A 13,452-nucleotide genomic window follows, 5' to 3' on the forward strand; every position below is an offset into this window, starting at 1 on the left:
GTCTTGTGCAGAAGGAGAGCTTTTCAGCTGCTGGCTGGGGCCCAAGAACTCATCCCCTTTGAATGGTCAGCAGGCTAGAGGGGAGCCCAATGGCTCCCACTGCAGGGTGTCTTTTCCCTTGCAGGAGTACCCGCTTGCAGAGGTTTTCAGGATGACTGCCCTGCCCCCTTGCTAATTGGAGTCATCCTGAGCTATTGCAAAAGTATAATTAGGAATCAGTGGCCTAGCGCGCAGGTCACTGGACAAATAATTACAAGTTCTGCCTTGTCTGAGCTTTGGCATAGATTCCCGGTGTGACACCGAACAGGTCATTTTGCTCCTTTTCCTCAGTTCCTTCTCTGTGAAATGGAGGGTGACGATATGAGTCTTGGAAAGGGAAGTGATTTTCCTACAGTTGCACAAGTAATAAGTGGAAAGGCCAGGATTTGAACCCAGGTCACAAAATCATTGATGTAGAGCTGAAAGGGACCTCAGAAGCTATCTAGTCCAGATCTCTCATTTGAGGAAACTGAGGCCCAGGCAGGGTAAGTGCCTTGCCCATGGTTACTCAGGTGATATGCAGGAAGATAACAGGCAGTATTTGAACTCACTTCCTTCTTTCTTTCATTTATATCCCACTGCCTGTCTCACTCCTCAGTCTTCAAGGGGGCCTTGAAGATTGATTGAATTAAAACAATTGCTAAAGCCATGCTCTAAGTATGAGGTGTTGGTATTATTGTTAGAAGGAATGAGATGGCAAAGGATTTTGACATTCTAAAATGAGCATATCATTAGGGCCTCTGCTGCCATAGTTGGAGTTCTTCTGGCAGGGCTGCATTTGCATTCCCTTTCCACACTTTTCCTGTTGGCCTTAATGAGAGCCCTGAAAGGAAGCCCATGGAAGGCAGATTGAGATGAGCTTAGTTTAAAAGCCCTCCACTTTGAAAGGTTTGACTGAGGCGACCCCAGCCACATCATGTTAAATGTTGCAGAAAATACCCATCTCAAAAAATGACTTCCATTGTTATTTCTCTGGGCAGTGGGGTGTCCTGAAAAGAGCCATGGCTGGGAAATAAGAGGCCCTAGGTTTGAGCCAGGTTACTTACTACCTGTGTGGCCAATTCCTTAACCCCTGTGGGCCTCAGTTTCATCATCTGTAAAATGAGTGGGGCTGGAAGACAGGGCCAGCCAAGGTCCTCTCCAGTTCTGAATCCTGTGAAGCTCAAAGCCCATCACCACATGTGCTCAGGAAGGCTAGCTGATCCCATTAAGCATCAAAGAGATGCTCTGACCTGGTCAGCCAGGCACAAATAATCTAGCACATCTCATCCTGGGTAGCTGCTTGGTATAATCCTTTCATTCCAGGCTTCTAATGAGAACATTCTGTTTTGCAGCTCCAGGACCGCACCCAGTTCAGTGACCGAGATTTAGCCACCCTCAAGAAATACTGGGACAATGGCATGACAAGCTTGGGCTCTGTTTGCAGAGAGAAAATTGAAGCAGTTGCCGCAGAATTAAATGTTGACTGTGAAATAGTCCGGGTAAGACTTGTGATCCTTCTCTGATGGAGGTGGAAGGGGAGTGTGGAAGGATGCCTTTTAAAGTTGCATGAGGCAACCTGAAATAGACGACACATGGTAGGTAATGAATGAACATGTTCCAATGCACTCTTGAGCTTGTTCCCCTACTATGTGGAGATAAAAGCCTCCAGCTAAAGATTATGTTGACATTCCATTTTCAAGGAGTTTACATAAAATTTCAGTGGTGACAGTGATCCCAGAAGACCAAGAGGAAGTGGTAGTTGGAATGGAATGGAATGTTCTTCAGAGGAAGATCTGAAGCATTTTCTTATAAACGCTCGGGAAGAGAAACAGAGTCAGGCAGAGAGAGAGAGAGAGTGACCGTGAAGGAAAAGGTCACAGAGCTATCAGTTTTTGAGTTGACCTTGTAGACCATCTAGTCCAATCCTGTCACTTTGTAGATGGGGAGACTGAGGCTCAAAGACAGGAGTTTGCAGAGCTGAGTCTTCTGACATTCTGTTCAGTGCTCATCCTCCAAGCCTCCTCTGACTCCCCAGTCTTGTCCTGTCTCATGCCCTGGGATATTGGCAGGGGTGGGGAACAGGGCTGCCTACAGAAGGCTAACTTATTTCTATTCCTTGGAATCCAGATGAGAATTAACAATAATAGGGCTGATGGAAGCCAGAACAGCTCTAGAGCAGGAGGATTTATGATCCAGTTGGCCTCTTGCTTTCAAAATGCTGCCAAAAACCCATCTCAGTGAAGCTGGAGCATGAGCAGTAAAGCCAACCTCTGTCCCTGAGTGGGGGCAAAGGGGTGCCAGAATTTGGAGCTTTAGCAATCAGAGCAATTCGGCAATTTATCTGATCCCTTTTGCTTTTATTCTTGGACCTAGGTAGCATAGCCTGATATCTCATACATGAAAGTGGCTGTCCCCAAAGTCTTAGTGCAGTCAGAAGCGAGTAAGGCTTAAAGAAGCTTTATTTCTGCTTTTAATAAGCTATTAAAGCTTGAAACTACACTAAGACTTTGGGGATACCCAGTGTATACAATAACAAATAGAACAGACAATGAGATGAAGTCTAGTTGACCCGCTGGTATCAGTCACCTTTTGTGTGCAGAGCACTGTGCTAGGCATAGGGGTAAAGCACAATTTAGGTAAAACAGAGTCCCTGTCCCCATAGTCTTTTTTTTTTTAGGCAATTGGGGTTAAGTGACTTGCCCAGGGTCACACACCCCATAGTCTTTATAGCCTAGTAGAAGGATGAGGTCCCAACACACATGACTGTATCAAACCATAAATGCATTTGGGAATTGAAGAGCAAAGTGCTATGTGAGGTCCAAGGGAGAAAGGAAGGCTTTTCTGTAGATCATAGGATCAGAGATCAGAGCTGAAGGGACTGTAGATAGACAGTCTAACTCCCCCATTTTGCAGATGTGGAAGTCCAGGAAAAAGTGACTTGCCCATGGGTGATTCAGGTAGGAAGTGACTGAGCAAGGGTAGAATTCCATAGACCTTCCAGGCACAGGAAACAGTGAGGGCAAAGATGCTGACCCAGAGGGCCCAAGGGAGAGGGTAGTGTTAGAAGAGACCTTTGGCCAGTCATTGTGGACCAAAAGGTTCATGCACTTGTCTGATGCCAGCTCCTCTTTGTAGAACATGGCGGCACAATATCCAAGGTACTGTGGGAGGCAAGGCCAGTCCCAGAAACTGCTTGAGAGGAGTGCAGCAGAAAAGGGAAAAGTCGCAAGTCATGTCAGCTAGTGTAGGCCACACCCTCCTGAAAGCAGTTGATAGACGCTGGTGTCAGATGAGGAAAGGAATAAATAGATCTGTGTTGGAACTCCCCATTTCCACAGGTCTCCCAGCTGCCCGTCACCTGGCTAGCTTAGCACTCTTCTCCTCGGCTTCATGTAGGGACCAAGGGAGCAGCTGGGCTAACTTCCCCATTTAGCAGAGGAAGAAACTGAGGCCCAGAGAGATGAAGTCACTTTCCCAAAACATGTGGCTCCTCTGAGTTACAGTCCAGTGCTCTTTTGAGTCCTCTAAGACTGGGCGATCAATCAGCCAATAAGCATTCATTACCCTCCCACCATGTGGCAGGCACTGTGCTAGATGCTGATGGAAATAGAAAGAATGAAACCATCCCAGCTGAGGGCCTCCCCCTCCTGGCTTTCCTGGCTTCCTTTAAGTCTCAAGTCAAATCCCACCTTCTACTGGAGGCCTTTGGATTCGAGAGGTAATCGGGAGCCACTGGAGAATAGACTGGAGTTGGGAGAGGAATAAGGTAGGGAGACCATCTGGAGGCCATTGCACTACTCAAGGCTTGAACAAAGAAGGTGGCCATGTGAGTAGAGAAAAGCAGTCAGATGTGAGCGATGTTGTGGACCACTTGTCAGGTATGTTGTAGGGGGCTTTGGGTTCGGGTCCAGGTGGAACTGGAGGCCCACTGAGGTCCCTTCCAACTCTGTGCTGCCACACCTGGAAAAGCTGGAGCAGGGAGGCAGCTGTCCGCCAGGCAGGAAGCGATTCCTGCTTTCTTCAGGCCGTGGCACTTGATTGCTTTGAAGGGTCACCCCCCTTCCCTTTTGTTGGGCTGGCAGCAGAAGTGAGGTTGACATTGCCTATGCCACACCTGCTGGGGGCAGCCCTTCCCTAGTTTACCCCCACCTCCTGCAAAAAGCTGGCTCGAGGCCACAGCACATTTCCTTGTAGCTGAGCTCAGTGGATTATCTGCTATTTGGAATAGTAGGAACCAATTAATCCAGTGGGTCTGCTCTGTGCCTAGCCTGGTAGAGGTGCAGATGATACAGAAGAGGACAGAGCATATAGTTCCTGCCCCTTCAGAGCTTATGATCAAGTTGAGGAGATAGGGCAAAGGCCCTTGAAATGGTGAGCCAGCAGTAGAAGGGAGTGTATGCATAACATATTGAGAGATACAGACCATGAGTACTTTAGGGATTTAAACACAGAAGAAAGGATTGTGGGCAGGAATGGGTATTGAAGGCCTTGTTTTGGGGAGTAGATGAGAACTGAGTAATCCTTGAGCTGACTGTGTAAGAAATGAGTCTTTTTCAATCCTTTTTCCATTAAAAAGCATTTAATAAAAGGCAACTTATGGCTCTTGATTCTCCCCCTCTATGCCAGCTGGGCATGGCTACATGGTAGTTCTGAAAAAAGATTTCTGATGTTTCAGTAGACCACAGGCTTCTTATGAGTCACTGGTGACATATGACCTCCTGGAAAGCTCACGTGGTCTTGGGCCAAGCATGCAGAATTAAGGAGGTGATAGTCTCACTATACTCTGCCCTGGTCAGACACATCTGGAGTGTTGTACTCAGTTCTGGGCACTAAGAGATAGTGATGCATTGGAAAATGTTCAGAATGTGGCAGCCAGGGCACTACAAGTCCTTAGCTTCATGCCATAGGAGGGTCTCTTGAAGGAATTGGGGATATTTAGCACAGATAAGAGAAAACCTGGGGGCAGGATACATGATAGCTGTTGTCAGCTACAGAGCTATTAGGATTGTTTGTTTTGGTCTCATAGGGCAGAGCTAGGAATGATGAGTAGAAGTTGCAAAGAGACAAATCAAGGTAAGGAAAAACTTTCTAAAAATGAGAGTGATCCCAACATGAAATGGACACCATGGAGAGGTAGTGAGCCAACCTTCCCTCTAGATCTTCAGAGTTCTTGTTCAGGCAGACTGGGTGGGCCTGTGAGGTCCCATCTAGCTCTGGGCTTTTCAGATCTCCTCTCTGAAGGTGTCCCCTCTAATGAGGCACTTGTTGACAGAACGCAGAGGCCAAGCAAGAGTTCACTCAGCATTCCTCAGCCCCTTCTCTCCCAGAAGGAGGAATTGAATCAACCTCTGACTTGACCTCCAGAAGCTTCAGTCAAGCTAGGGAGCCTACAGTCTCCCCCACAGTGTGAGGCCCAGTGGACTTCCAGAGGAAATGGGTTCTCTTAAGAGGATTAGAGGGCAAAGATGGCATGCTCTGTAACACTAAATAGCTTCATTCCCCCTAAAGCACACTTTGAGCTCCTCACCAGGCCACGCCCATAGTAGGCACTTAATAAATGCTCTTTGATTGATTTTTAAGATGTCTGCAAAAGATGGTAGAGTAAAAGCAGTGACTTGCTTGAGCTCTCCCCCAAACCCCTCCAAATACCTGTAAAAATGGCTCTAAACAAATTCTAGAGCAGCAGAACCCACAAAAAGACAGAGTGAAACAAATTTCCAGCCCAAGATAACCTGGATGGTTGATTGGAAAGGTATATCATACTGGGCTGGGAGAGGAGCACAGTTCAGCTTGGGCACACAGGCAAAGACCAGGCCTCGGTGAACTTGCAGCAGGCCTCAGGGGACTGAGTCACAGGCAGCTGTGGTAGCTTCCAGACTTCTCAACCCACAAATGCCAAAGACAATTTAGAAGGTCAGTAGGAAAAGTCTGTGACCCTGGTGTGAGAGAGAAGCTTGGTCCTAGCCCCAGTCCCGGCGCAATGCCAGCGCAGCTTTAGGGTGATGGCTGCTTCCAGAGCTTGGCCCACAGACTGAGGGGGAATCAAGTGGCTGATGAGAGGGGGATTGCAGGGATCTCTTTGCTGGTGCTGAGGCAGGAATCTCTTGCTTTGCCCATGCTTGGATCTGGGTCACAGTTCTGGGTGGTGGTCCTGGGGTGAGGAGGAGTGCTGGCATGGTAGAGCTTGTGATAGCAGTGTAGAGAGAATCCTCCTCACAGTTCCAAGGCAGAAAAGAGTGCTTGTGGTCACTCATAGACCAGAGCACTGGCCAGGAAAGGAGCAAACACCTGACCCTTGATCATACCACCTTGGATGAACTGAAAACTTACAGGTCCCTACAAGTATCTCTGAAAACAGCTTCACAAAACCCCCAAAGTTTGGGACAGTACATTCTCCACACTGAAAGCAGACCCCCACCTTAACAAAGAGTTTAAAACTCAAGTAATTGGCTGGGAACATGAGCAAACTGCACCAAAAAAAAAAAGTCAGACCATAGAATCTTCTTTGGTGACAAAGAAGATCAAAACATACAATCAGAAGAAAAAAGTCAAAGCTCCTACATCCAAAGCCTCCAAGAAAAATTTGAATCAGTCCCAGGCCATGGAAGAGCTCAAAAGGGATTTTTGAGAAGCAAGAGAAGTAGAGGAAAAACTGGAAGAGAAATGAGAGTAATGCAAGAAAATCATGAAAAACAAGTTAACAGCTTGCTAAAGGAGGCCCAAAAAAATGCTGAAAAAAATAACATCTTAAAAAATAGACTAACCCAAATGGCAAAAGAAGTCCAAAAAGCCAATGAGGAGAAGAAGGCCTTAAAAAGCAGAATTGGCCAAATGGAAAAGGAAGTCCAAAAGCTCACTGAAGAAAATTACTTCCTTAAAAATTAGAATAGAGCAAATGGAAGCTAGTGACTTTATGAGAAATCAAGACATTGTAAAACAAAAACCAAAAGAATGAAAAAAAGATGGTAGTGTGAAATATCTCATTGGAAAAACAGCTGACGTGAAAAATAAGATCCAAGAGAGATAATTTAAAAATTATTGTACTGCCTGAAAGCCAAGATCAAAAAAAGAACCTAGACATCATCTTTCAAGAAATTATCAAGGAAAACTGCCCTGATATTCTAGAACCAGAGGGTAAAATAGAAATTGAAAGAATCCACCAATCACCTCCTGAAAGAGATCCCCAAAGGAAAACTCCTAGGAATATTGTAGCCAAATTCCAGAGTTCCCAAGTCAATGAGAAAATATTGCAAGCAGCCAGAAAGAAACAATCCAAGTATTGTGGAAACACAATCAGGATAACACAAGATCTAGCAGCTTCTACACTAAGGGACCAGAGGGCTTGGAATATAATATTCTGGAGGTCAAAGGAAATAGGATTACAGCCAAGAATCACTTACCCAGCAAAACTGAGTATAATCCTTCAGGGGGAAAATGGAAATTCAGAGAAATAGAGGACTTTCAAGCATTCTTGAGGAAAAGACCAGAGCTGAATAGAAAATTCAGTTTTCAAATGCAAGACTCAAGAGAAGTATGAAGAGGTAAACAGGAAAGAGAAATCATAAGGGACTTATTAAGGTTGAACTGTTTACATTCCTACATGGAAAGATGATATTTGTAATTCATGAGACCTTTGTCAGTATTAGGATAGTTGGAGGGAAAAAATTATATGTGTATCTATATCTGTCTATATCTATATCTATATATATGGGGGGAGAGAGAGCGAGAGCGAGCACAGGGTAAGTTGAAGATGAAGGGGTGATATCTAGAGAATAAAATTAAGGGGTGAGAGAAGGTTATACTGGGAGAAGGAGAAAGGGAAAGGTATAATGGGGCAAATTATCCCACATAAAATAGACAAAGAAAAGGATTTTGCAGTGGAGAGGAAGCAGGGGAAGGAAAGAGGGAATGAGTGAATCTTATTCTCATTGGATTTGGCTTAAGGAGGGAATAACATATACACTCAGTTGGGTAAGGAAATCTGTCTTACCCTACAGGAAAATAGGGGGGAAGGGGATAAGAGATTGGGGGGAATGATAGAGAGGAGGGCAGATTGGGGGAGGGGGTAATCAGAAGTCCCTTCTGAGGAGGGACAGGGTCAAAAGAGAGAATAGAATAAACAGGGGGAAGGATAGAATTAAGGGAAATATAGCTAGTTTTTCACAACATGACTACTATGGAAGTGTTTTGCATGACTACACATGTATAACCTGTATTGAGTTACTTGCCTTCTCATTGACAGTGCATGGGAAGGGAGAAAGGGAGAAAATTTGGAGCCCAAAGTTTTGAGAACAAATGTTAAAAATTGTTTTCACCTGCAACTGGATAATAAGATATGCAGGCAATGGGGTATAGAAATCTATCCTGCCCTACAGGAAAATAGAAGGGAAAGGGAATAAGAGAAGTGGGGTAGAGATAGAAGAGAGGGCAGATTAGAGGAAGAGGTATTCAGAATTCACGCCATCTTGGGGTGGGGGAGGGACGAGATGGGGAGAAAATTTGGAACTCAAAATCTTGTGGAAGTGAATGTTGAAAACTAAAAATAAATAAATTGTACTGTGAAAAAAAAAATGTCCACAGTAACATTGAGCTGACTTGTTTTCAGCTGTGGGTAAGTAAAATGAACCACTTGTACCTCACTCTGTGGTCTTTGGCTCGTGATTGGTGGGAAGGGGGGAAGAATTGTCGGAGCTTGTTTTTTTCCTATTTTGCCTCTTGACCTTTGTCTCTAAAGGGTCCAAGGGGGAAGTCTCAGGACCTTTCTCTCCTGGTCTTGTGTGTTATTTTTGTTTGGTTCTTTGATGGGCCCTTTAACGTACAGCTTGATTCTCATCAGCAGGTCCACCTATTGTATGCAGGGTGCTGAGCGATATGCCAGGGACCCTAAGATCTCTCATGGTTTGTGGAGTTTAGTGGAGGAGCTCTCCCATGCGGGTCAAGGTCAGAGTGGATCGATATCCAAATGCACCCTCATGTACCCCAAGCACTTGAATGATGGACATATGTTTGAATGTTGGCAAAACACTGTCAAAGTGATTTTTTTTCCAGATTGAAATAAACTTCTTGGAAAGCAGATTTGTTTTTCATTGTTTTGCATGGTATTTACTTTCAGAGTAACAGGATTTATTTGAAATCACTTTAAAAAGAAGAGTAGCTTTTTGCTTGTAATGCAGCTTTACTTTGGCTTTAAGTTAGATATATTCCTGAAGAGTTAGGCTCAAAGTACATACAGCAATCTCTGTTATCTGGTCTTAGTGACTGGGAGCTAGAAAGATGGTGAGAGATAATCTGGTCTAATCCTTGCCTGTTACAGATGAGGAAACCAAGGCCCAGGGACATGCAGTGATTTGCCCAAAGACACACAGCTAGTTGGGGGCAGAGCCAGGACTGAGTTTAAGTAGCCTGATTCCCAGACCACAGTCCTTTCTGCTGCTCTCAGTATATGTTTCTCTCCAAGGAAAGAGCACCAAAGGTTGAGTATCCTGCCCAGCATTTTCAGATGATTGGGGGAGCAGAGTGGGAGGGGGGAGTGCGGGGTCGATGGGCTATAATATAACCCACTAAGTTAATCAACCTGCAAGATTTGTGTATAATACGGGATGGCAAGGGATCTGGGAACCATCTTGTCTGAGAACAGTTGAAGGAACTGGGAGTGTCTGGCCTAGAAAAGAGACAAGTTAAGGAAGACATATTTGCCATCTTCAAATGCTTGAAGGATTCACATATAAAAGAGAGTAGGCTTATTTTCTTTTGCTCCAGAAGGCAAAGCTAGGACTTGGGGATATGGGGAAGTCTGGCTTGGCTCATTATAAGAAAGAAATTTCAGATAGAACTTTTCAACAACGGAATGAGCTGCCTCGCAAAGTAGGGAGCCCTCTATCACTGGAAGTATTCAAGCAAAGAAAAGAAGGTGATCTTTTCAATGTAGACGTAGAAGGGATTCCCTCTTGGAGTGGGATGGTAGATAGGTGACCTCTGAGGTCCCTTCCAGTTCAATGATTTTGTGATCCTGTAATACTGCACAAGACAACTTGGATTATATCTGTTTTTATAGAATCATATTTTCCCAGTGCCTTCTATTATAATTTGAAAGATGTGTCTCCACAGAAGAAAACTTAGCTCCCACATGTAATAAAAATGACACCGAAGCCTCATGTTCATCCTAAGGAATATTTTGCCTTTTGTCCACATGCAGCTGATGCATACACAACCCCCAGAAAAATTGAGTTGGGGAGCATCTTGGGCTTGTGGGCCACAGGACCCTTTTTCTTTCCTAACTCTTAGCTCCTTCCCACCCAGTATAACTCAAGCAAGCTTAGGAATCTCTTTGAGAGACCACATCTTCCCTCTTCTGTCCCTACCATGGTTTTTCCTGGGTATCCATGGATCATATCATAAAACAAAAGGAAACCTTTTTTGTTATTACTTGATAAGCACCAATATTCAGTTAGGAAATATAGGAAGTGCATGACAATTTAATGGGGTTGTGGTAAGAAGTTCCAGCTTCTAAGTTTTCTGAAGTGTAACAGTACTTTTTCACAGAGACAATGTAATGGGGAATTTAAATGGAATTCTACTGTTTAAACGAGTATTTCTCCTAGGGGAGAAGTTAGCAAAGCCAGGAAAATTAATATACATAAATATTTTTCTTTCCTATGGGGTAATTTTCACTTGGGACTTCACAAAAACAATCCATGTGTTTCAGAGTGTATATTTAGTATTGAATACTGAATACATTCGAGAGACTACATTTCCTGAATTTGAAGGGAAAATACACAGGCAAAAATGAAAACGAATCTGTCTTCCTGGTGTTAGTCTTTGGTTTTTCTTCTTATGTTGTATTAGTTTTGTCCCTAAAATGGTACAAATAGAAGAGGCATTGTTTTGAGAATGGGGAGTAGTATGATACCATGGCAAGGACCCTGACTTGGTGGGAGGCCTGGGGAACCAACCTGTGGTATGAATAGACTATGTGACCTAGGGCTAGCCACCTCTGCTCTCTAGACCCTTTCTACATCTATAAAATTGTAGAGGATGGTCTTAGAGGACATCCAAGAATCTTTAAGCTGGGAGGGATATCCAATTCTAGTGCTGGAGGCCATTTCCTCCACAGCGATAGCCCTCCATAAAGCCTCGTTGATACTAGCTGTTTAACTGTATTCAAATCGGGCAGGAAATCATTGCATTGCATTGATTAGTTTTCTGTACTATTTCAGAGATATCTTTACGAGGGGGAAAAAAAAGAAACAATAATTCAACTTGAGTTTTGCAGAATGACGTTGACCAGACCAGTGAGGCCACAAATTCTAGCCACAAAAATGAACATGGTGTAAATTATATGAGGAACTTGAGATGCAGATTAGTTATCAATCCAATAAACCTGGATTTGTAAGCTACTTGAAGCACTGACCTGATGATAGGGAAAGGATGAAAGTCAATAAGGCAGATTTTCGCCTAGGAAAAGTAAGATTGGAAATGGGACATAAGCTTTAGTTATAGCTACATGCCCAGTTCCTTTGGGAACCCAACCAATCTGTTTTTCTTTTGAAAGATGTGGTGGATTATTTTCTCTGGGAAAAAAAAAGTAATGAACTCCATCTTGCTTGGCATTGTGGGTGTTTTAAATAAATATGATCTTGCAGCTGAGCTGTTTTGCTCATACTTCACAGTAAGACAACAACAACCAAACTCCTTCTCAGGATGGTTGTGAGGAGAGCTCTTTGTGTTATTTAAAGGCGAATAGAGCTAGTTGTTATTCAATGTATTTTGCTTTTTTATATTTCTCATTTGAATAAAAAACCCACTTTGTTTTACTCAGAGCCTTTCCTTTCTCTTCATTCTCAGAACTAATGAGGTATCTATGTGTTCAAAAGTTTTCATTGTATCTCCCTTATAAAGACTTGGATTGGGAATCGAAGAAGAAAATATCGTTTAATGGGGATTGAAGTTCCACCTCCCAGAGGCGGCCCTGCTGACTTCTCGGAGCAGCCGGAGTCGGGCCCTTTGTCTGCACTAGCATCAGGAGAGGAAACTGGGCCTGAGGTAGTGGAGGATAACGACAGAAATGATGAAGTATCCATCTGTTTATCTGAAGGAAGCTCTCAAGGTACTCTGCTTACTGCATCTCCTAATAAATAGCCTTGACAAAGGGCTGGTTTTCAGTGGTTATTTGACTTGGTTTTCAGCATTTGCACTTAAGGTCCATACATTTTGTTAAGCCTTTAAACAGAAATTGATTTCTTTAAATGTCTCTTCTTACACTTCCTTCTACATTAGGCCGCAAGAAGGAATATATTTTCGTCTAAACTTAGCCCAAATTTGGAATTTTTGCTTCTTGCCACAGGCTTTTTATCAGAACTAAGGAAATAATTGTTTTGATTCTTTTTGGAAATGTGATCAAATATATGACATCAAAAACCCACCGTGCTGAAAACTAGTAATGGTATCATGGAAACAGTCCTGCCCTGGGTCCCTGATCCTATGACCAGCAGAACCATCAAATCAAGTCAGATATTTTAAATATCCCTAGAATATTTGTTTAAGGACACTGTGTTTCATTTGACTTCAAACAGAAAAAAAAAGAGCTCTGTTCTGATAACCTTTCAAGGCATAAGGAACCCCAGAAGATGTACTGAACATTTTGAGACACCTTGTATTTTCTCCTATGCCTAGAGGTGCTCCTTTCTTCCTTCTAGCACTTTCTTATCTAGTAGTCCCCACTTGCTACCAGCACCCACCAGCCTTTTCTGGAGTCCATGTCATCTGACTGTCTCACCCTCTCCTGATCTTTGTTGCTGTCATTCACCTAGTTACTGTCCAACCTTTTGCTATGATTTTGGCACCCCCCACCCCCCACCCCGGCCAACCCTTCAGAGATTTAGCTAGCCACCCCCTCCCTGGCCATCTCCCTCAGAGATTTAGCTAGCCACCCCCTCCTTGGCCATCCCCCTCAGAGATTTAGTTAGTCACACTCATGGGCCCTCCAACACCACATCTTCAATCTTTTTTGACCTCTCAATTTCTATGACCTCTTTCTCTACTTGACTTCAACCACCCAATAGGATGGCCATACCTTAGGCTTCACCATCCTTTAAAATGCACCACCTTCAAGGCACTATAGAGTAGTAGATAGAATGCTGGACTTGGATTCAGGAAGACTTGGGTTCAAATCCCATGTTAAACACTTACTAGCTGGGTCATCCTGGGCTAGTCATTTAACTTCTTTTTGTCTCAGATTGTTCTGCTATAAAATGAAGAGATTGGACTTGATGGCCTCTAAGTTCTCTTACAAATCCTGAGTTCTGGAATTCCAGACCCTTACCACAATCTCTTCTCCTTCAACATTTTCTACTCCTTTACTCCTTCCATCCCTGTTCCTTGCCTGAATAGTAACCTTTGGCCTTTTGATTCTTCCTGGCTCTCCCTGTCTAT

General features: G+C 43.8%; 1 protein-coding gene across 4 annotated transcripts in view; it reads left to right on the plus strand.

Moving 5' to 3' along the window:
* Positions 1-13,452, plus strand: part of HDX (highly divergent homeobox) — a 105,097-nt gene that overhangs the window by 60,142 nt on the left and 31,503 nt on the right. For all 4 annotated transcript variants that reach the window (XM_078147787.1, XM_020964621.2, XM_020964626.2 and 1 more), the window contains 2 exons: positions 1,374-1,520; positions 11,920-12,127. In XM_078147787.1, the coding sequence (XP_078003913.1) occupies positions 1,374-1,520; positions 11,920-12,127 (355 nt within the window). The remainder of the gene's footprint in view (positions 1-1,373; positions 1,521-11,919; positions 12,128-13,452) is intronic.

Source organism: Phascolarctos cinereus, unplaced genomic scaffold (genome assembly GCF_003287225.1).
Source record: "Phascolarctos cinereus isolate Bilbo 61053 unplaced genomic scaffold, phaCin_HiC Scaffold_8;HRSCAF=390, whole genome shotgun sequence".
Taxonomy (NCBI): Eukaryota; Metazoa; Chordata; class Mammalia; order Diprotodontia; family Phascolarctidae; genus Phascolarctos; species Phascolarctos cinereus.